This window comes from Mustelus asterias, chromosome 18, assembly GCF_964213995.1.
Source record: "Mustelus asterias chromosome 18, sMusAst1.hap1.1, whole genome shotgun sequence".
NCBI classification, from domain to species: Eukaryota; Metazoa; Chordata; class Chondrichthyes; order Carcharhiniformes; family Triakidae; genus Mustelus; species Mustelus asterias.
Window position 1 is genome coordinate 30,455,035 of NC_135818.1, and position 24,370 is coordinate 30,479,404.

General features: G+C 46.0%; 1 protein-coding gene across 2 annotated transcripts in view; it reads left to right on the forward strand.

Annotated features, from left to right (window-relative positions):
• Positions 1-5,492: 5,492 nt before the first annotated feature.
• Positions 5,493-24,370, forward strand: part of wdr21 (WD repeat domain 21) — a 173,273-nt gene continuing 154,395 nt past the window's right edge. Inside the window, exons 1-2 of one of the 2 annotated variants that reach the window (XM_078233664.1) lie at positions 5,493-5,572; positions 23,919-24,027. In XM_078233664.1, the coding sequence (XP_078089790.1) occupies positions 23,921-24,027 (107 nt within the window). In that variant the 5' untranslated portion in view covers positions 5,493-5,572; positions 23,919-23,920. The remainder of the gene's footprint in view (positions 5,573-23,918; positions 24,028-24,370) is intronic. The other variant, XM_078233665.1, reaches the window with a different exon arrangement.

Consider the following 24,370-nt stretch of genomic DNA (forward strand, 5'->3'; position numbering starts at 1 on the left):
AAGTGGAGCATCATGAGGTTATCTGTGGGCTTGCGGTACAGTGAGGTGCTGAGGTGACCATCCTTAATGGAGATGCGTGTGTCCAAGAATGCAACCGATTCTGGAGAGTAGTCCATGGTGAGTCTGATGGTGGGATGGAACTTGTTGATGTCATCATATTGTTGTTTCAGTGATTGCTCACCATGACTCCAAAGGAAGAAAATGTCATCGATGTATCTAGTGTATAGCATCGGTTGAAGGTCCTGTGCGGTGAAGAAGTCTTGTTCGAACCTGTGCATGAAGATGTTGGCATATTGAGGTGCGAATTTTGTCACCATGGCTGTTCCGTGTGTCTGGCTGAAGAACTGGTTGTTGAAGGTGAAGATATTGTGGTCCAGGATGAAGCGGATGAGTTGTAAAATTGCATCTGGAAACTGGCAGTTGACAGCACTGAGTTCTGAGGCCGTTGCAGCAATGCCATCATCGTGGGGGATGCTGGTGTAGAGTGCTGAGACATCCATTGTGACGGGGAGTGCTCCTGGTTCAACTGCTCCATGTGTGTTGAGTTTTGAGTGTGCTACGAGAGGACACAGGTTTAAGGTGCTGCGGGGTAGGTACAGGGGAAATGTTCGGGGGAAGTTTTTCACACAGAGGGTGGTGGGCGAGTGGAATCGGCTGCCGTCAGTGATGGTGGAGGCAAACTCAATAGGGTATTTTAAGAGACTCCTGGATGCGTACATGGGACTTAATAGGATGGAGGGTTATAGGTAGGCCTAAAAGGTAGGGATATGTTCGGCACAACTTGTGGGGCCAAAGGGCCTGTTTTGTGCTGTAGTTTTCTATGTTTCTATGTCAGACTCTATTTATTGTCTACAGCTCAGCCTTCAACACCATTATTCCCACGAAACTCATCTCCAAACTCCGTGGCCTGGGCCTCGGCACCTCCCTCTGTGACTGGATCCTGAACTTCCTAACTCATAGACAACATCAGGAAGAATAGGCAACAACACTTCCTCCACGATAATCCTCAACACCAGTACCCCACAAGACTGTGTTCTCAGCCCCCTACTATACTCCTTGTATACCTATGACTGTGCGGCCAAATTCCCCTCCAATTCGATTTTCAAGTTTGCTGACGACACCACTGTCGGATCTCAAACAATGACGAGACAGAGTACAGGAATGCGATAGAGAATCTGATGAACTAGTGTGGCAACAATAATCTCTCCCTCAATGTCAACAAAACGAAGGAAATTGTCACTGACTTCAGGAAGTGTAAAGGAGAACATGCCCCTGTCTACATCAATGGGGACGAAGTAGAAAGGGTGGAGAGCTTCACGTTTGTAGGTGTCCAGATCACCAACAATCTGTCCTGGTTCCCCCATGCCAACACTATAGTTAAGAAAGCCCCTACTTTCTCAGAAGACTAAGGAAACTTGGCATGTCAGCTATGACTCTCAGCAACTTTTACAGATGCGCCATAGAAAGCATTCTTTGACAGCTTGGTATGGCTCCTGCTCTGCCCAAGACCTCAAGAAACTACAAAAGGTCATGAATGTAGCCCAATCCATCACGCAAACCAGCCTCCCATCCATTGACTCTGTCTACACTTTCTGCTGCCTCGACAAAGCAGCCAGCATAATTAAGGACCCCAAGCACCCCGGACATTCTCTCTTCCACCTTCTTCCTTTGGGAAAAAGATACAAAAGTCTGAGATCACATACCAAACGACTCAAGAACAGCTTCTTCCCTGCTTCTGTCAGACTTTTGAATGGACTTACCTTGCATTAAGTTGATCTTTCTCTACACCCTAGCTATGACTGTAACACTACATTCTGCACTCTCTCGTTTCCTTCTCTATGAATCGTATGTTTTGTCTGTACAGCGCGCAAGAATCAATACTTTTCACTCCTATGTTAATACATGTGACAATAATAAATTAAATCAAATCAAAGTATGTGGATGAGATCATGAAATGTCATAGCATTCAAGGTTAAGGGCCAAGTACTGGAAAGTGGGATTAGTGTAGAATTAGTGTAGTTTTTTAAACTGGTAAAGACTCAATGGGCTGAAGAGCCTCTTCTATACTGTATGACTCTATAGCTTCCTCTAGACACATCTTTACTTGTCCCATTAGCACTCCCTTTGGCTTTGCACCATCCAGCCTCTGGATGATTGTACCCTGAAAAATGGGCTGGGGAGCAACTCGGAAGTCCCAACACAAGGATTCCATGGGAATTGCCCGGGAAGTTTCAACAAAATAGGAGTGGAATGGCTGGCAATCCAGCAGTGATGATCACTCCTCAGATTCAGCCTTTTGTTATTTACTCTCTCCTGCTCTCCACGCTTTTACTTGCTCCAAACTGTTTTCCCAGTTCCACAGATCTGAAATGTAAATTCTATTTCTCTGCCCACAGATGCTGCCAGGCTGTTTGAGCATTTCCAGCATTCTCTGTTTTAATCACGGACTCCAAGTTGCCGCCATCTGGCAGTGGAGGTCCCCAGTGGAGGTCTCTCTACGGAGGGATCTTCCCCACTATCTTGGGGTGGAGGCTGGTGCATACAGCAGTACCGTACAATCGTAGATTGCATGGGTTCACGGGCTCCCAAGAGACATGTCCTTTTTGCGATCTTGCAGAGTCCGTGGACCATGTCTATGTTTCACATTATAGACGACACTTCCTTTTTAGTTTCCTCAAAAATCTTTTATTCGTGTTTTGTTTGCACTTCAGTCCATGCTCCTGATCTACGGACACCCGGTGCGGAGGGTAGGGGCTCGGGGGAGGTGGAGGACCTCCTCGTGAATCTGCTCCTGAGCCAAACAAAACTTGCCATTAACAGGTCCAGGCAGCAGGCGACCGAGGAGGTCATCCGACCTGACAGTCTGCCCCTCTACTGCGGCTACATTCGCGGCCAGGTGTCCCTGAAGAGGGAGCATGCGGTGTCCGAGGACACTGTGGAGGCCTTCCATGCCCGCTGGGCACCGCAGGGGCAGGAGTCTATGATCAACCCCTTTAATCACATTTTAATTTGCTAATGTAACACTGCTATTTAAGAAGTGAGGGAGGCAGCAGACAGGAAATCATAGGCCGGTTAGCCTGACTTCGGTCATTGGCAGGATTTTAGAGTCGATATTAAAGATGAGATCTCAGAGTATTTGGACGAGCATGATAAAGTAGGACTGAGTCAGCACGGCTTTGTCAAAGGGAGGTCATGTCTGACAAATCTGTTAAAGTTCTTTGCGGAGGTAACAAAGAAGTTAGATAAAGGAGAACCAGTGGACATGATTTATTTAGATTTCCAGATGGCCTTTGACAAGGTGCCGCATAGGAGACTGTTAAATAAATTAACAGCCCATGGTGTTAAGGGTAAGATCCTGGCATGGATAGAGGATTGGCTGACTGGCAGAAGACAGAGAGTAGGGATAAAGGGGTCTTTTTCAGGATGGCAGCCGGTGACTAGTGGTGTGCCTCAGGGGTCAGTGCCGGGACCACAACTTTTCACAATATACATTAACAATTTGGAACAAGGAACTGAAGGCACTGTTGCTAAGTTTTCAGATGAAGCAAAGATATGTAGAGGGACAGGTAGTATTGAGGAAGCAGGGGGGCTGCAGAAGGACTTGGACAGGTTAGGAGAGTGGGCAAAGAAGTGGCAGGTGGAATACAATGTGGGAAAGTGTGAGATTATGGATTTTGGAAGGAGGAATGGAGGCATAGATTATTTTCTAAATGGGAAAATGCTTAGGAAGTCAGAAACACAAAGGGACGTGGGAGTCATTGTTCAAGATTCTTAAGGTTAACGTGCAAGTTCAGTTGGCAGCTAGGAAGTCAAATGCAATGTTAGCATTCATGTCGAGAGGGCTCGAATACAAGAGCAGGGATGTAGTTCTGAGGCTGTATAAGGCTCTGGTCAGACCCTATTTGGGGTATTGTGAGCAGTTTTGGGCCCCATATCTAAGGAAGGATGGAAAGGGTCTTGGAAAGGGTCCAGAGGAGGTTCACAGAAATGATCCCTGGAATGAAGAGCTTGTCGTATGAGGAATAGTTGAGGACTCTGGGTCTGTACCAGGATGAGGGGGGATCTTATTGAAACTTACAGGATACTACGAGGCCTGGATAGAGTGGATGTGGAGAGGATGTTTCCATTAGTAGGAAAAACTAGAACCAGAGGGCACAACCTCAGGCTGAAGGGATGATCCTTTAGAACAGAAATGAGGAGAAATTTCTTCAGCCAGAGCGCGGTGAATCTTTGCTGCAGAAGGCTGCGGAGGCTAGGTCATTTGATGTCTTTAAGACAGAGATAGATAGGTTCTTGATTAATATTATGGGGAAAAAGCAGGAAAATGGGGTTAAGAAAAATCTCAGCCACGATTGAATGGCGGAGCAGACTCGATGAGCTGAGTGGCCTAATTCTGCTCCTATGTCCTATGGTCTTATGCTTTAAGTTTCCTTTCCTCCTTGTTCTTTCTTTCGGGCGGTTCCCCTTCTTTTGGGGCTTGTCCGTTTGATTTATCCCTCAGTTAATTTGATTTAGTTTAATTGTGCGCAATCAGGACTCTGATCTTCCAATTGCTTGCCATTTTAACACACGATCCTGCTCCCATGCCTACATGCCTGTCCTTGGCCTGTTGCAATGTTTCAATGAAGCTCAATCCAAACTAGAGGAACAGCAGCTCATCTTCCGGTTAAGCACTTTACAGCGAATTCAACAACTTCAGATGATTTGCTCTACCCCACCTGGACCTCATTGTTTTCATTCTATTTTAATTTTTTTTACTTTTCTCTACCTTTTATTTCTTTATAGTCTTTCTTCATTTTTCTTCCCCTCCCCACTCTTCCCCCTACTTTATCGCTCTTCCCTTCTCTCCCCCTTTGCTAAATTTTGTCTCTGTCCCATCCATTTCCCCTCCCCTAACATCCTCATCTGTCAGTTTACCCACTCATTTTAGCTTCTCTGCCGTTTGGCCATTCACACTCTTTATTGTCACTGTGGACAGCCATTAGCAGTCTTTTCCCCTGGTTTCTGTGGCTCTGACTCGTCTTTCATTCCCTCACCCTGCAGTATAAATATCTCCTACTTTCTGTGCCTTTTAGCTTTGACAAAGGGTCATCTGGACTCAAAACCTTTCTCTCCTAACAGATGCTGCCAGACCTGCTGAGATTTTGCAGCATTTTCTCTTTGGGTTTCAGATTCCAGCATCCACAGTAATTTGCTTTTACTTATTGACTCCAAGTTGCCGTGCCAAACATGCGCGCTGCGTTCAAAGCGCCCAGCGTGCGCGCGCCGTTCAAAGCGCCCAGCGTGCGCGCGCCGTTCAAAGCGCCGAGCGTGCGCGCGCCGTTCAAAGCGCCCAGCGTGCGCGCGCCGTTCAAAGCGCCCAGCGTGCGCGCGCCGTTCAAAGCGCCGAGCGTGCGCGCTGCGTTCAAAGCGCCGAGCGTGCGCGCGGCGTTCAAAGCGCCCAGCGTGCGCGCGGCGTTCAAAGCGCCGAGCATGCGCACTCACCCGCAATTGAAAGCGGCCATTTTGAACGGGGAACGTTGTGGAGGTTTGGAATCAAGAAGCAGTGAGTGCTTATTGTCAAAGGAAGGAGGTGAGACAGTCACCGCCCGGCAGATAGGAATGCGGGATTAGATAGTTCGAGGAATGGCAGTTCCAGATGGTTTACACACAATTTACAGATGCTGTTACAGAAATCTAAAATAGACATAGAAAATGTTGGGAATAATTAGCAAGTCCGATAACATCGGACAGAGAAATAGAGAGAAAAACTCCCCTTTGTGGGGAAGTTAGAAATGTAATCGTTTTTGAGCAACTGAAAAAAGGCCAGAGGAGAAGATCTGTGGTAGGGTAGAGGGCAGGTGAGGTTAAATGACAAGAGCATAGAAACACAAAGAAAAGTACAGCACAGGAACAGGCCCTTCGGTCCTCCAAGCTGTGCCAATCATGATGCTCTAACTAAACAAAGACCTCTGCCTTTGCTTGCTCTGTATCCCTCTATTTCCTCCCTATTCATGTACCCATCCAGATGTCTTTTAAATGTTGCTAATGTGCCTATTTCTACCACTGTTCCAGGCACCCAGACTTGCTCCCTGCATGAAATAGCCCCCTCCACACGTTTCTCTCAAACTTCCCCCATCTCACCTTGAACCTGTACCCCCTTGTAATTGACACTTCCACTCTGGGAGAAAGCTTCTGACTATTCACCCTGCCTATGTCTCGTTATTTTGTAGACCTCTATCAGGTCTCCCCTCAGCCTTTGTCTTTCCAGTGAAAACAATCCTAGTTTATTCAACCTCTCCTCATAGTCAGCACCCTCAAGACCAGGCAACATCCTGGTGAACCTTCTTTGCACTCGCACTCTCTCCAAAGCTTCCACGTCCTTCTGATAGTGTGGTGACCAGAACTGCATGCAATACTCCAAATGCAGCTTAACCAAAGTTTTATATGGTTGCAACATGATTTGCCAACTACTCAGTGCCCTGGCTGATGAAAGCAAGCAAGCATGCAAAATGCCTTCTTAATCACCTTGGCCACCTGTGTTGTTGTATTTAGGGAATGTGGTCCTGCACGCTCAAATCTCTGTATGTTAATGTTCCTAAGGGTTCTGCCATTTACAGTATAATTCATATCTAAATTTGATCCTCCAAAATGCATCAGCTCGCATTTGTTCGGATTAAACTCCATCTGCCATTTCTGTGCCCAAGTCTCCAATCTATCTATATCCTGATGTATCCTCTGAAAATCCCAGCACTATCAGCAACTCCACCAATCTTCGTGTCTTCTGCAAATGCAATAATCAGACCACCCTTTTTTACCTCCATATCATTTATATGTACTGCAAACAACAGAGGTCCCAGCACTGATCCCTGCAGAACACACTAGCAAGAGTTTTAACAACACCAGGTTAAAGTCCACATCATGAACACACGAGCTACAGATCTCCTGTCTGACAAACACCTTTCCACCACTACTCTCTGTCTTCTATGACGAAGCCAGTTCTGTATCCATCTAGCCAGCCCACCCTGAATCCCACGTGATTTTAGTTTTTGTACCAGTCTGCCATGTGGGACCTTGTCAAACGGCTTACTAAAGTCCATATAAACGATGTGCACAGCCTTCACTCATCAGTTATCTTTGTTATCTCTTCAAAAAACTCAGTCAAGTTGGTGAGACATGACTCCTATACAGAACCATATTGCCTGTCACTAACTAGTCCATTTTCTTCCAAATGTGCAAATATCCTGTCCCTCAGTATATCCTCCAAAAGCTTCCCCACCACAGATGTCAAGCTCACCAGCCTATAATTTGCTGGATTATCCCTGCTTACTTTCTTAAACAAAAAAACAACATTGGCTATTCTCCAATCCTCTGGAATCTCACCTGTGGTCAAAGAGGATGAGAAGATATCTGTTAAGGCCCCCGCAATTTCTCCCCTTGCCTCCCGCAATAACTTGGGATAGATCCCAACCGGCCCCAGGGACTTGTCTACCTTAATGTAATTTATGATACCCAACACTTCCTCCTTAGATATATTGACATTTTCTCGAGTGTTCCCACACCTATCCCTGACTTCAGCATCCGTCATGTCCTTCTCCTTGGTGACTACTGATACAAAGTACCCACTTCCTGCGGCTCCACGCATAACTTCCCTCCATTGTCTTTGAGTGGGCCTAATTCTTTCTCTTGCTCCTAATATATGCATAAAAAGCCTTGGGATTCTCCTTGACCCTGTGTGCTGAAGACATTTCATGGTCCCTTTTAGGTCTCCTAATTGCATTAAGTTCAAAGGAGTCCTTGATCCTGTTCAATGAGATCGTGGCTAATTTGCCATCTTACTCCCTATTCCCAGAGAGGAAATGGCCGAGTGAGGGAACCATGGTTCACAAAAGAGGTGGAATGTCTTGTCAAGAGGAAGAAGGAAGCGTATGTTAGGTTGAGAAAACAAGGTTCAGTTGGCTCGATGGAGGGTTACAAGTTAGCAAGAAATGAGCTGAAAAAGAGGCTTAGGAGAGCTAGGAGGGGGCATGAGATGTCCTTGGCGGGTCGGATCAAGGAAAACCCCAAGGCTTTTTACTCTTATGTGAGGAATAAAAGAATGACCAGGGTGAGGCTGGGGCCGGTCAAGGACGGCAGTGGGCATTTGCGCATGGAGTCAGAAGAGATAGGAGAGGTGATGAATGAATACTTTTCTTCGGTGTTCACCAAGGAGAGGGGCCATGTTTTTGAGGAAGAGAAGGTGTCACAGGCTGATAGGCTGGAGGAAGTAGATGTTCGGAGGGAAGATGTACTAGCAATTTTGAATAAACTGAAAGTTGATAAGTCCACTGGGCCTGATGAAATAAATCCTAGGATTGTTTGGGAGGCAAGGGATGAGATAGCAGAGCCTTTGGCATTGATCTTTGCGTCCTCACTGTCCACGGGGGTGGTGCCAGAGGACTGGAGAGTGGCGAATGTGGTTCCTCTGTTGAAGAAAGGGAATAGAAATGACCCTGGTAATTATAGGCCGGTTTGTCTTACTTCGGTGGTCGGTAAGTTGATGGAAAAGGTCCTTAGGGATAGGATTTACGACCATTTAGAAAGATGCAGCTTAATCTGGGATAGTCAGCACGGATTTGTGAAGGGCAAGTCTTGCCTCACAAATTTGATAGAATTTTTTGAGGAGGTAACTAAGTGTGTAGATGAAGGTAGTGCAGTTGATGTCATATACATGGATTTTAGTAAGGCGTTTGATAAAGTCCCCCACGGTCGGCTTATGAAGAAAGTAAGGATGTGTGGGATAGAGGGAAGTTTGGCCGATTAGATAGGTAACTGGCTATCTAACAGAAGACAGAGGGTGTTGGTGGTGGATGGAAAATTTTCGGACTGGAAACCGGTTACCAGCGGAGTGCCACAGGGATCAGTGCTTGGTCCTCTGCTATTTGTAATTTTTATAAATGACTTGGAGGAGGGGGCTGAAGGGTGGATCAGTAAATTTGCTGATGACACCAAGATTGGTGGAGTAGTGGATGAGGTGGAGGGCTGTTGTAGGCTGCGAAGAGACATAGATAGGATGCAGAGCTGGGCTGAAAAATGGCAAATGGAGTTTAACCCTGACAAATGCAAGGTGATTCATTTTGGTAGGACAAATTTAAATGTGGATTACAGGGTCAAAGGTAGGGGTCTGAAGAATGTGGAGGAACAGAGAGATCTTGGCGTTCATATCCATAGATCTCTGAAGGTTGCCACTCAAGTGGATAGAGCCGTGAAGAAGGCCTATTGTGTGTTGGCGTTCATTAACAGGGGGTTTGAGTTTAAGAGCCGTGGGGTTATGCTGCAACTGTACAGGACATTGGTGAGACCACATTTGGAATATTGTGTGCAGTTCTGGTCACCTCACTACAAGAAGGATGTGGAGACACTGGAAAGAGTGCAAAGGAGATTTACCAGGATGCTGCCTGGTTTGGAGGGTAGGTCTTATGAGGAAAGGTTGAGGGAACTTGGGCTTTTCTCTTTGGAGCGGAGGAGGTTGAGAGGAGACTTGATAGAGGTTTATAAAATGATGAGGGGGATAGATAGAGTGAATGTTCAAAGACTATTTCCTTGGGTGAATGGAGCGGTAACTAGGGGGCATAACTATAGGGTTCATGGTGGGAGATATAGGAAGAATGTCCGAGGTAGGTTCTTTACGCAGAGAGTGGTTGGGGTGTGGAATGGACTGCCTGCAGTGATAGTGGAGTCAGAAACTTCAGGAACATTTAAGAAGCTATTGGATAGGCACATGGAGTACTTCGGGATGATAGGGAGGAAATCTGGCTTGATCTGGGTTTCAGACAAAGCTCGGCACAACATCGTGGGCCGAAGCGCCTGTTCTGTGCTGTACTGTTCTATGTTCTATGTTCTAATACTGATTAGAATGCGAATCCCTACAGCCAGCCAGGTCTTAAAGATACAGACAATGTGGGTGGAGGGAGCATTAAGCACAGGTTAAAGAGATGTGTATTGTCTCCAGACAGGACAGCCTGCAAGTCCAGGAGGCAAGCTGTGGGGGTTACTGATAATGTGACATAAATCCAACATCCCGGTTTAGGCCGTCCTCATGTGTGCGGAACTTGGCTATCAGTTTCTGCTCAGCGACTCTGCGCTGTCGTGTGTCGTGAAGGCCGCCTTGGAGAATGCTTACCTGAAGATCCGAGGCTGAATGCCCGTGACTGTTGAAGTGCTCCCCCACAGGAAGAAAACACTCTTGCCTGGTGATTGTCGAGCGGTGTTCATTCATCCGTTGTCGTAGCGTCTGCATGGTTTCCCCAATGTACCATGCCTCGGGACATCCTTTCCTGCAGCGTATCAGGTAGACAACGTTGGCCGAGTTGCAAGAGTAGGTACCGTGTACCTGGTAGATGGTGTTCTCACGTGAGATGATGGTATCCGTGTCGATGATCCGGCACGCCTTGCAGAAGTTGCTGTGGCAGGGTTGTGTGGTGTCGTGGTCCCTGTTCTCCTGAAGGCTGGGTAGTTTGCTGCGGACAATGGTCTGTTTGAGGTTGTGCGGTTGTTTGAAGGCAAGAAGTGGGGGTGTGGGGATGGCCTTGGCGAGATGTTCGTCTTCATCATTGACACAGATGCCATCATCTCACATGAGAACACCATCTACCAGGTACACGGTACCTACTCTTGCAACTCGGCCAACGTTGTCTACCTGATACGCTGCAGGAAAGGATGTCCCGAGGCATGGTACATTGGGGAAACCGTGCAGACGCTACGACAACGGATGAATGAACACCGCTCGACAATCACCAGGCAAGACTGTTCTCTTCCTGTGGGGGAGCACTTCAGCAGTCACGGGCATTCAGCCTTGGATCTTCAGGTAAGCGTTCTCCAAGGCGGCCTTCACGACACATGACAGCGCAGAGTCGCTGAGCAGAAACTGATAGCCAAGTTCCGCATACATGAGGATGGCCTAAACCGGGTTGTTGAATTTATGTCACATTATCAGTAACCCCCACAGCTTGCCTCCTGGACTTGCAGGCTGTCCTGTCTGGAGACAATACACATCTCTTTAACCTGTGCTTAATGCTCCCTCCACCCACATTGTCTGTACCTTTAAGACCTGGCTGGCTGTAGGGATTCGCATTCTAATCAGTATTCTGTAACTTTATTTTGTGTCTCTGTGCACTGTTTGAGAGCACATTTCCACTCCATCTGACGAAGGAGCAGCGCTCCAAAAGCTTATGGTGTTTGCTACCAAATAAACCTGTTGGACTTTAACCTGGTGTTGTGAAACTTCTTACTGTGTTCACCCCAGTCCAAAGCCGGCATCTCCACATCAAATTTGATTCGCAGATTAGCAATTGTCGCAGCACTTTTACATCTTTGAAAGCCACTTTCTGTGTGGACTCTCACTTCCATTTAGGTTTCTCTGTGCAGAAGTAGGTACAGTGGAGTCAACACTGTAGACAGGTCTGGCAAAGACTTTCTATAATAATTTATCAAACACAGGAATGACCTGAGCTCGGCCATATGCCTGGGCTCTGGAACTTGCTTAATCGCTTGGACTTTCGCTTCCACTGGAGCTTAGCCTTATGCAGTGATTCTTTAGCCTAGGTACTCCACACTTTTTGCCTGGAAAATGCAATTTTTCCACTTCAGGTACAAACCGGCCTCTGAAACCTTTTTAAACCTTGATCCAGATCTGAGGTGCTCCTCCTCAGTCTTCCCTGTAATTAAGTTGTCAACCAAGTAGAGTGCAACCTGAGGAATGCCTTGCAACATGTTGTCCATTGTCCTTCAAACAATTGTCGTACTGGAGGATCTGTCGAAAAAGCAAACAATTGTACTTGAACAGCCTTTTTTCGTGTTGATGTACTGATTTGAATCTTCCTCTGGCAAGAGTTGTTTATATAATACTAGCTCATGTCCAGTTTTAGAAATGTCTTGCCTCCTGCAAGAGTTGACAACAAATCTTCCACCCTCGGTAATGGATAAGTCTCTAATTTGGAAACCTGGTTAATGGTGAGTTTGTAATCACCAAGCTTTCCACGCAGTGCGTAGCTAATTGAGGCTTCTTTAAATTTCGATTTTTTTTTGTTCAAACTTTGCTTTTCTTCTGCATTTCTTCTCTTCCACATGCCTTTTGTTGCTGTATTGGTGACAAACAGCATCCATAAACTTGCAGTGATTGGCATAGTGTGACCCTCCACACCTAAAACACTCCACTGCTTTAACTTTTTTTTCTGGAAGCTTTCACCTGTATTTGGTGCTGCAACCTCCACACCCAGAGCCTTCTTAAAACTAAGTGTGGCTTCCCCCAAAAACCGACGCTGAATGCTATCCTCGTTAATGCCACTGACCAGCCTGTCTCTGAGCATATCTGCTAAAACTGTTCCGAAATCACGGTGTTCAGAAAACTAAGTTAGCTATGGATTGAGCTGCTTTTCGAAAATGGCTATGAAACTTGAATCTTTGAACAATCACTGAGGGCTTTGGATTTTGGTGATTCTGGACTGGAGCGACCAAGTCTTCAAATGAAATCTTCCATGGCATGGGCAGATTCCTCATCAACTTAAGTCTTTGCTGCTGTTGAGACATTTGGAAGTGATGGTGGAGAGGTATTCTGAATGTTGCAAGGCCAATCGAGAAGGAATGAGAATTAAATTGAAGAGAACATAATCTTTAGGGGGCACAGTGGTTAGCACTGCTGCCTCGCATCGCCAGGGACCCGGGTTCAATTCCAGCCTCGGTCACTGTCTGTGTGGAGTTTGCACATTCTTCACATGTCTGCGTGGGTTTCCTCCGGGTGCTCTGGTTTCCTTCCACAGTTTAAAGATGTGTGTATTAGGTGGATGGGCCATGCTAAATTGCCTCTTAGTGTCAGGGGGGCTAGCAGGGGTTATGGAGATGGATGGGGCTGGATTAGATTGTTGTCAGTGCAGGCTTGAATGGCCAATGGAATGTAGGAATTCTATGATTCTATAAAGTGGCTCACCACACTCGGGAGGATCGAGCAATGCAATGCTAAAGGGAAGTGCTGCAGTCTCCACGCTCATTAAACTTTCTGACCATCCCAAACATAACTGTGGTTCTGCTAACTTGAAATTTCATCGACGAAATTCACAAAGAAACTGGCTACTCACAGTATGCAATTGCCACGCTGAACTAAGAAAAACTTGGCTTTTTTTCTCTTCAGTTTCTCCCTCCATCAAAAATATGGTAACTTGAGTCCACAAATAAGTTAATCTAATGTGTTGTTAAAAGAAGGATCACCAATATATAAATAAGTAACTAAGTTTAACAAAAGAAAATAGCAGCACTGGAACAGATCTGGACTTGTAGGACTCGCTTGCAGATTGAAGCTCCGCTCGAATCCTGCACATGCTCAAAAGAGAGAAAGAACACAGTATAACATTTGGATATGTGGTTTTCTACCTCAACATTTACTTCACTCATAAATATGATGAATTGTTGAGTCCCCAACACATTTTTGCCACAAGACACATCCTGCCATTTAGATTCGCTGATAATTACACCTGCTGTCTGTCTCCTGCCATTTAGCCAATCTCCAAACAGGTTAAACATCACTATTTTAAAAAATGGTTATGCACCTTTAGCCTATTAACTAAATCTGGCTGCTTACTCATTATTAAAGCTAATTTGGCTTTTGCCTTAGTGTTGCCCATTGGAATTTTGGCGCTGCCTAACTTCTGGTTATCAGGTTATTTCATTTGTCATATGATACTAAAAAATGTAATCTAAATAAAACAAATGCGCAATACTTTGAAATTGGGTTTGGAATTTTAAACCATTAGCAATCAAGACTGATAGACTCACCACCAGAGCCAGGTGGGGAGCTTCAGAAAAGTTTTGCAATCCAGCTGTTCTGTAAAGCAAAATTTTAGCAAAATGTTCTGAGGGTGGTGACAGTTTGTTAACTAAGTGCTCTATTTCTGACAGTGTGCTCCAGTTTATTTTTTTTTAAAAATGTCTTCAAGATTAAACTCTGTATTTTATCTGATTTGACATATTGCGAGGTAGGGGGGATTGATTCTTTAACCATTAGTGCTACTCCCACCTTTTTTATCCCATTCTATCATGTCTGAAAACTCTATAACCAGGGATATTGAGCTGCCAATTTTGCCCCTCTAGCGAGGTTTCCGTTAGAGCAATGACATCATGCTGCCATATGTCTTCCTGTGCCCTAGACGCATCTACATTGTTTGTAATACTTCTTACATTGAAGTATAAACAGTTTTCCCCTGTCAAGCCCTTGCTTTACACTTAGTTTAAATTTTCCTTCTCCTGTAATTCCAAGTATCACTGCATCTTCAACGTCACTAGCGAATGATTATTGCTAGCTCCATTTTCCTGATCTGAATCTGACCTATCTGATCCTGCTGCTGGGATCCCACCCCCTCTGCCACTCTCGTTTAAATACTCCCAAACAGAACTGAATCACTCCCGGCTACGCCATCTCTCTAGCCACATGTTCATTTGGCCTATCCTCTTGTTCCTGCTCTCTCAAGTGGAACTGGGAGTAATCCTGAGATTACTATATTTGAGGTCTTACATTTTAATTTATCCCTAATTTCCTGTACTCAATTCGCAGGTCCATATCCCTTAATTTATCCAAGTTGCTGGTACCAAAGTGTACCAGGACCACTGGCTGTTCACCTTCCCTCCCCAGAATGCCCTGCAGCCACTCTGTAACATCCTGGAACCTAGCATCAGCGAGGCAACATACCATCCTTGATTCACATTTGCGTCCACAGAAGCACTTGTCCGTGCCCTGAACTATTGAATCCCCAATCACTTTAGCCCTGCCATTCGTTTTCCTCCTGCCACTCTGAGCAGCAGAGCCAACTGTGGTTCTGTGAACTTGGCTGCTGCGGCTTTCCCTTGAAAGGCCATCCCCCCAACAGTATCCAGAGTGGGATATCTGTTTGAGAGGGGGATGACCACAGTGGACACCTGCACTACCTTCCTGAGTCATTTACTGTTCCTGATGGTTGGTCACCCATCCCCTTTCTGTCTGTACAATCCTCACCTCGGTGTGACCACCTCGTAAAACGTGCTATCCACAACTCGCTTAGCATTGCGGATGCTCCAGTAAGTCCACCCGCTTTAGTGGAAATCGCTTAGAGCTGGGATTCTGAATGGGGAGGAATTTGTAAAATGCGTACAGGAAGGTTCTTTGGAACAATATGTAGATAGCCCAACTAGAGAGGAGGCTATACTGGACCTGGTACTGGGGAATGAGCCCAGTCAGGTCTTCAAAGTTTCAGTAGGGGAACATGTGGCAAATAGTGACCACAATTCTGTTAGCTTTAGGATAGCGATGGAAAAGGATGAGTGGTGTCCCAAGGGTAAGGTGTTGGATTGGGAGAAGGCTAACTTTAGTGGGATTAGACAGAAATTGGCAGCTGTTGATTGGGAGAGGCTGTTTGAGGGTAAATCCACATCTGGCATGTGGGAGTCTTTTAAGGAACAGTTGTTAGGGCTGCAGGATAGGCATGTGCCTGTAAAAAAGAAGGATAGGAAAGGTAGGATTCGAGAACCGTGGATAACCAGGGAAATTGAGGGACTGGTCAAAAAGAAAAGAGTGGCGTACGTTAGGTCCAGGCAGCTAAAAACGGAGGGAGCTCTGGAGGAATACAAAGAAAGTAGGAAAGAACTCAAACGAGGAATTAGAAGGGCAAAAAGGGGTCACGAAATGTCCTTGGCAGACAGGATTACGGAGAATCCCAAGGCATTTTATTCATACGTTAGGAACAAAAGGGTTGTCAGGGAAAAAATCGGACCTCTCGGTGGTGTGGTAGACAGTGAGGAAGGGTGTCGTAGTCTGCAGGAAGACTTAGACAGGTTGCAAAGTTGGGCCGAGAGGTGGCGGATGGAGTTTAATGCGGAGAAGTGTGAGGTAATTCACTTTGGTAGGAATAACAGATGTGTTGAGTATAGGGCTAACGGGAGGACTTTGAATAGTGTGGAGGAGCAGAGGGATCTAGGTGTATGTGTGCATAGATCCCTGAAAGTTGGGAATCAAGTAGATAAGGTTGTTAAGAAGGCATATGGTGTCTTGGCGTTTATTGGTAGGGGGATTGAATTTAGGAGGACACTGGGTTGCAAGGGAGTAGAATAGACAGTATTACAGTTGATAAGGAGGATGTGCAGGATATTCTGGAGGGTCTGAAAATAGATAAATCCCCTGGTCCGGATGGGATTTATCCAAGGATTCTCTGGGAGGCAAGAGAAGTGATTGCAGAGCCTCTGGCTCTGATCTTCAGGTCGTCGTTGGCCTCTGGTATAGTACCAGAAGATTGGAGGTTAGCGAATGTTGTCCCATTGTTTAAGAAGGGGAACAGAGACTTCCCCGGGAATTATAGACCGGTGAGTCTCACTTCTGTTGTCGGCAAGATGTTGGAAAAAATTATAAGGGATAGGATTTATAGTTATTTGGAGAGTAATGAATTGATAGGTGATAGTCAGCATGGTTTTGTGGCAGGTAGGTCGTGCCTTACTAACCTTATTGAGTTTTTTGAGAAAGTGACCAAGGAGGTGGATGGGGGCAAGGCAGTGGACGTGGTATATATGGATTTTAGTAAGGCGTTTGATAAGGTTCACCATGGTAGGCTTCTGCAGAAAATGCAGATGTATGGGATTGGGGGTGATCTAGGAAATTGGATCAGGAATTGGCTAGCGGATAGGAAACAGAGGGTGGTGGTTGATAGTAAATATTCATCATGGAGTGCGGTTACAAGTGGTGTACCTCAGGGATCTGTTTTGGGGCCACTGCTGTTTGTAATATTTATTAATGATCTGGATGAGGGTATAGTTGGGTGGATTAGCAAATTTGCTGATGACACCAAAGTCGGTGGTGTGGTAGACAGTGAGGAAGGGTGTCGTAGTTTGCAGGAAGACTTAGACAGGTTGCAAAGTTGGGCCGAGAGGTGGCGGATGGAGTTTAATGCGGAGAAGTGTGAGGTAATTCACTTTGGTAGGAATAACAGATGTGTTGAGTATAGGGCTAACGGGAGGACTTTGAATAGTGTGGAGGAGCAGAGGGATCTAGGTGTATGTGTGCATAGATCCCTGAAAGTTGGGAATCAAGTAGATAAGGTTGTTAAGAAGGCATATGGTGTCTTGGCGTTTATTGGTAGGGGGATTGAATTTAGGAGTCGTAGCGTTATGTTGCAACTGTACACAACTCTGGTGCGGCCGCACTTGGAGTACTGTGTGCAGTTCTGGTCCCCACATTACAGGAAGGATGTGGAGGCTTTGGAGAGGGTGCAGAGGAGGTTTACCAGGATGTTGCCTGGTATGGAGGGGAGATCCTATGAGGAGAGGCTGAGGGATTTGGGATTGTTTTCGCTGGAAAGGCGGCGGCTAAGAGGGGATCTTATTGAAACATATAAGATGATTAGAGGTTTAGATAGGGTGGATAGTGATAGCCTTTTTCCTCTGATGGAGAAATCCAGCACGAGGGGGCATGGCTTTAAATTGAGGGGGGGTAGTTATAGAACCGATGTCAGGGGTAGGTTCTTTACCCAGAGGGTGGTGAGGGATTGGAATGCCCTGCCAGCATCAGTAGTAAATGCGCCTAGTTTGGGGGCGTTTAAGAGATCCGTAGATAGGTTCATGGACGAAAAGAAATTGGTTTAGGTTGGAGGGTCACAGTTTTTTTTTAACTGGTCGGTGCAACATCGTGGGCCGAAGGGCCTGTTCTGCGCTGTAATGTTCTATGTTCTATGTTCTAGGAGTCGTAGCGTTATGTTGCAACTGTACACAACTCTGGTGCGGCCGCACTTGGAGTACTGTGTGCAGTTCTGGTCCCCACATTACAGGAAGGATGTGGAGGCTTTGGAGAGGGTGCAGAGGAGGTTTACCAGGATGTTGCCTGGTATGGAGGGGAGATCCTATGAGGAGAGGCTGAGGGATTTGGGATTGTTTTCGCTGGAAAGGCGGCGGCTAAGAGGGGATCTTATTGAAACATATAAGATGATTAGAGGTTTAGATAGGGTGGATAGTGATAGCCTTTTTCCTCTGATGGAGAAATCCAGCACGAGGGGGCATGGCTTTAAATTGAGGGGGGGTAGTTATAGAACCGATGTCAGGGGTAGGTTCTTTACCCAGAGGGTGGTGAGGGATTGGAATGCCCTGCCAGCATCAGTAGTAAATGCGCCTAGTTTGGGGGCGTTTAAGAGATCCGTAGATAGGTTCATGGACGAAAAGAAATTGGTTTAGGTTGGAGGGTCACAGTTTTTTTTTTTAACTGGTCGGTGCAACATCGTGGGCCGAAGGGCCTGTTCTGCGCTGTAATGTTCTATGTTCTATGTTCTCTCAGGGACAAAAGTGGGGAATTATGCTTAGAGCCCAAAGAAGTAGGGGAGATCCTAAATGAATACTTTGCGTCGGTTTTCACAAAGGAGAGGGATGTGTTGACTGGGACTGCCTCGGAGGGTGTTGAACCGTTAGAGAAAATCTCCATTACAAGGGAGGAAGTGTTAGGTTTTTTAGAGAATATAAAGACTGACAAATCCCGAGGGCCTGATGGAATCTCTATCCAAGGCTGCTCAGGGAGACGAGAGATGAAATCGCTGGGCCTCTGACGCAAATCTTTATCTCGTCACTGGACACAGGTGAGGTCCCAGAGGATTGGAGGATAGCTAATGTGGTCCCGTTATTTAAGAAGGGTAGGAAGGATAACCCGGGAAATTATAGGCCGGTGAGCTTGACGTCCGTGGTAGGGAAGTTGTTGGAGAGGATTCTTAGAGATAGGGTGTATGTGCATTTAAAAAGGAATAAACTCATTAACGATAGTCAGCATGGTTTTGTGAGAGAGAGGTCATGCCTCACTAACCTGGTGGAGTTTTTTGAAGAAGTGACTAGAATGGTTGACGAGGGAAGGGCCGTGGATGTCGTCTGTATGGACTTTAGTAAAGCGTTTGACAAAGTACCTCATGGTAGGTTGGTGCAAAGGTTGGATTTCATGTGATAAAGGGGGAGGTGGCTAGATGGGTAGAGAACTGGCTTGGTCACAGAAGACAGAGGGTTGGAGTGGAAGGGTCTTTTTCTGGCTGGATGCCTGTGACTAGTGGTGTTCCGCAGGGCTCTGTATTGGGACCTCTGCTGTATGTGATTTATATAAACGATCTGGAAGAAGGTGTAACTGGGGTGATCAGTAAGTTTGCAGACGACACAAAATTGGCTGGACTTGCAGATAGTGAGGAACATTGTCAGAGGCTACAGATGGATATAGGCTGGAAATTTGGGCAAAGAAATGGCAGATGGAGTTCAATCCAGATCAATGCGAAATAATGCATTTTGGTAGAGCTAATGTAGGGGGGAGCTATACGATAAATGGCAGAACCATAAAGGGTGTAGATACGCAGAGGGACCTGGGTGTGCAAGTCCACAGATCCTTGAAAGTGACGTCACAGGTGGAGAAGGTAGTGAAGAAGGCATATGGCATGCTTGCCTTTATAGGACGGGGCATAGAGTATAAAGGTTGGGGTCTGATGTTGCAGATGTATAGAACGTTGGTTCGGCCGCATTTGGAATACTGCGTCCAGTTCTGGTCGCCACACTACCAGAAGGACGTGGAGGCTTTAGAGAGAGTGCAGAGGAGGTTTACCAGGATGTTACCTGGTATGGAGGGGCTTAGTTATGAGGAGAGATTGGGTAAACTGGGGTTGTTCTCACTGGAAAGACGGAGGATGAGGGGAGACCTAATAGAGGTGTATAAAATTATGAAAGGCCTAGATAGGGTGAACGGTGGGAAGCTTTTTCCCAGGTCGGTGGTGACGTTCACGAGGGGTCATAGGTTCAAGGTGAAGGGGGGGAGGTTTAACACAGATATCAGACGGACATATTTTACACAGAGGGTGGTGGGGGCCTGGAATGCGCTGCCAGGCAAGGTGGTGGAGGCGGGGACACTGGGAACGTTTAAGACTTATCTAGATAGCCACATGAACGGAGTGGGAATGGAGGGATACAAAAGAATGGTCTAGTTTGGACCGGGAGCGGCGCAGGCTTGGAGGGACGAAGGGCCTGTTCCTGTGCTGTATTGTTCTTTGTTCTTTTGTTCGCTGCTCCAGCTCTGAAATCTGATTAGCTCGAAGCTGCATTTGGACTCGCCTTCTGCTCACATGGTCATCATTGTCCACATTGTGTGGGCGGAGTATACCATGGGTCTGAGGTCTCCTTCCACAACGTCCCTCTTCATTAAACTTTTTAAAAAAATACATGTTAACTAGGGGCCTTATTATAAGGGTTAAAACACACTGTGCAGTAGGCACAACAGGGACTAAAAAAAGGATAGAGTAGTATTGTACAATTATAATAGAAGTGTTTGGTAAGAAACAAGGTGTTAATTAGGCACCTTGTTTCTTACCAAACACTTCTATTATAATTGTACAATACTGCTCTATCCTTTTTTTAGTCCCTGTTGTGCCTGCTGCACAGTGTGTTTTAACCCTTATACGGTGGACAAAAAACTGTGAGTCGACTTCTTGTTAATACAGTAATGTTTATTCATACACACAATTAATGGTAATCAACCACACAATCAATATATAAGTTATTTTTCAGAATACTAACGTTCAAGTTCAATATTAGACCTTGACTTAACTTTTACGTGACTGGCAAGTACCCAGGCAGATATTGTCCTTTATCCGTGTGTTGGTCTCTGTAGTCCTCGGTGTAGTCTGGTCCTTCGGTCTGGTCTGATACTGGTTCTGGTCTTCCTTCCATTGTTGGTGTGGTGGCTCTTCTCGTGGTGGCACTTGTGGTGGTGGTCACCGTTGTTCTGTTCCTGTCTCTTCTTCACCCTCGTGGTCGTGTCATTTGTGTGAGAGAGAGGGAGAGAGAGAGTTCCGTTGGGCAGCATATTTTATCCCTCATTGGTTTCCCACCCTTTTGGTAATTACCAATCAATCGATCAGGGTTTCATCACCCTGATCGATAGAGTCCAATCAAGTGCTGCCACACCGTTCTCTGGGTTTGTACCCATCAGCCATGCCTGTAGGTGCTGAAGGCACGTAGGTCACATACCTCCCTCCCAAATAAGGGGTTAAGGCTCCCTTTTGTCTGGTAAACAAATATGTTTGACCAGAGAGTGTCCATTGTCTTCGAGATGGCCTATTTCCTGTGTATTCTGTAGTCTGGAGCTGCAGCCTGTTTATCTCTTGTCATTTAAGGCTGCAACCTGTCTGTTTCTACTTGGCCAACTATCCCAGCGTGCTTTGTAAATCGCCATCTTAGGTGGCCCGTTTGGCCACATCCTAGTTCAGTATTATTTATCTTTTCCATTAGGACCCTGGTCCAAACTCAGTTCAGGTAGAGCCTGTCCCAACAGTACAATTCCTTCCTGTCTCAGTGCTGGAATTAGTGTCCCATGAAATGGAATCCTACTTCCCCATGTATGTTCAGCTCCCTAATCTGCTTATTAGAAACATAGAAAAACTTCAGCACAAACAGGCCCTTCGGCCCACAACTTGCGCCAGTCATGTCCCCACCTACCTAGGCCTATATATAGGCTTACCTATAACCCTCAATCCTATTAAGTCCCATGTACTCATCCAGAAGTCTCTTAAAAGACCCTATTGAGTTTGCCTCCACCACCATTGACGGCAGCCGATTCCACTCACCCACCACCCTCTGAGTGAAAAACTTACCCTGACATCTCTGTACCTATTCCCCAGCACCTTAAACCTGTGTCCTCTCGTAGCAGCCATTTCAGCCCTGGGAAAAAGCCTCCGAGAATCCACCCGATCTATACCTCTCAACATCTTGTACACCTCTATCAGGTCACCTCTCATCCTTCGTCTCTCCAAGGAGAAAAGACCGAGCTCCCTCAACCTATCCTCATAAGGCATGCCACCCAATCCAGGCAACATCCTTGTAAATCTTCTCTGCATCTTTTCAATAATTTCTACATCCTTCCTGTAATGAGGCAACCAGAACTGAGCACAGTACTCCAAGTGGGGTCTGACGAGGACTTATAAAGCTGCATCATTATCTCCCAACTCCTAAACTCAATCCCTTGCTTGATGAAGGCCAGCACACCATACGCCTTCTTAACCACCTCCTCTACCTGCAAGGCCGATTTCAGAGTCCTATGGACCCGGACCCCAAGGTCCTTCTGATCCTCTACGCTGCTAAGAACCCTTGATATTATACTCCTTCATCCCATTTGACTTGCCAAAATGTACCACTACACATTTATCCAGGTTGAAGTCCATCTGCCACTTCTCCGCCTAGTCTAGCATCCTATCTATGCCACGCTGCAGCTTCTGACATCCCTCCAACCTATCCACAACACCACCAACCTTCGTGTCGTCGGCAAACTTACCAACCCATCCCTCCACTTCCTCATCCAGGTCATTTATGAAAATGACAAACAGCAAGGGTCCCAGAACAGATCCCTGGGGCACTCCACTGGTGACCGACCTCCATTCAGAAAAAGACCCGTCTACAACTAATCTCTGCCTCCTGCAGGCAAGCCAGTTCTGGATCCACAAGGCAACAGCCCCTTGGATCCCATGCCCTCTCACTTTCTCGAGATGCCTTGCATGGGGGATTTTATCGAACGCCTTGCTGAAGTCCATGTAAACCACATCTACCGCTTTTCCTTCGTCAACGTGTTTAGTCACATTTTCAAAGAACCCCTCCAGGCTCGTAAAGCACTAATTCTTGCACTAATTTGCACGGTTCAAGTAATATAGAACATAGAACAGTACAGCACAGTACAGGCCCTTCGGCCCACAATGTTGTGCCAAGCTTTGTCCGAAACCAAGATCAAGCTATCCCACTCCCCGTCATTCTGGTGTGCTCCATGTGCCTATCCAATAACCGCTTGAAAGTTCCTAAAGTGTCCGACTCCACTATCACAGCAGGCAGTCCATTCCACACCCCAACTACTCTGAGTAAAGAACCTACCTTGGACATCCCTCCTATATCTCCCTCCATGAACCTTATAGTTATGCCCCCTAGTAACAGCTACATCCACCCGAGGAAATAGTCTCTGAACATCCACTCTATCTATCCCCCTCATCATCTTATAAACCTCTATTAAGTCGCCTCTCATCCTCCTCCGCTCTAAAGAGAAAAGCCCTAGCTCCCTCAACCTTTCCTCATAAGACCTACCCTCCAAACCAGGCAGCATCCTGGTAAATCTCCTTTGCACTCTCTCCAATGCTTCCACATCCTTCTTATAGTGAGGTGACCAGAACTGCACACAATATTCCAAATGTGGTCTCACCAAGGTCCTGTACAGTTGCAGCATAACCCCACGTCTCTTGAACTCAAACCCCCTATTAATAAACACTAACACCCTGTAGGCCTTCTTCACGGCTCTATCCACTTGAGTGGCAACCTTCAGAGATATCTGTGGATATGAACCCCAAGATCTCTCTGTTCCTCCACATTCCTCAGAACCCTGCCGTTGACCCTGTAATCTGCATTCAAATTTGTCCTACCAAAATGAATCACCTCGCACTTATCAGGGTTGTGCATTCTAAAGGGTAATCTGGAAATTATAACCATGGATATCCTGTTGTTCAATTTAGCTTCTGGTTCCTGGGATTCCCAACATGGACCATAACAGTTGGATCCTCTCCCTCCCTCTTCAATACCCTTTCCTGCCCTTTGGCAATGTCTCTCACCCTGGCACCAGCAAACAATCTCCCATGTATTAAAAATCCTGTAACTCCCTCTTAAACAGTATGTGTATCTATGCCACATGGATGGCAGCAGTTCAAGAAGACAGCTCACAACCATTTTTCTCAAACAATTAAGGATGCTGGCCTAGTATAATCGCCCACATCCAATTTACTTGATCATTGAGAAGATTGCATTTCAAATAGGTAAAATCATCAAACATTGGAGAGTAATTCTGGAAGGAGGTGAATATTGGTGCAATGCCATTGCTGTTATTGGTGCATAACTAAGAATTTTTCGTATAATTACAGACATGAAGAGAAATAAGTGGCATTGTGGTAGCCAATTTGGATGGCAAGGTCGCCAACGACATAATTCACGGAGATATCGAGAGCACAATAATCGCATGTCAAGAGAAAGGTAAAATTTTGCTACTGCTTGTTGCCATAAAGGGGAGAATTGGCCTCAAAAGATTGGCATTTTTAGTCAGACTTTAAAACTATAGTTTGTCCCTGGTTGCTTGTGTAAGAACTGCTGTGCTGATAATGGGGACAATAACTCACTTGGTCAAATCAGTTTCTTGGCATCAAAGAATGATTTAGCACAGAGGGAGGCCATTCAGCCCATTTTGCATGTGAAAGGGTGTTCCAATTATTCCTAATCCCCTGTTCTTTTTTTACATTTTAAAAACTATTATCTGATTCCTTATGAAAGTTATTGTATAACCTCCTTCCATCACCCTTTTGGATATTGGAATGCACAG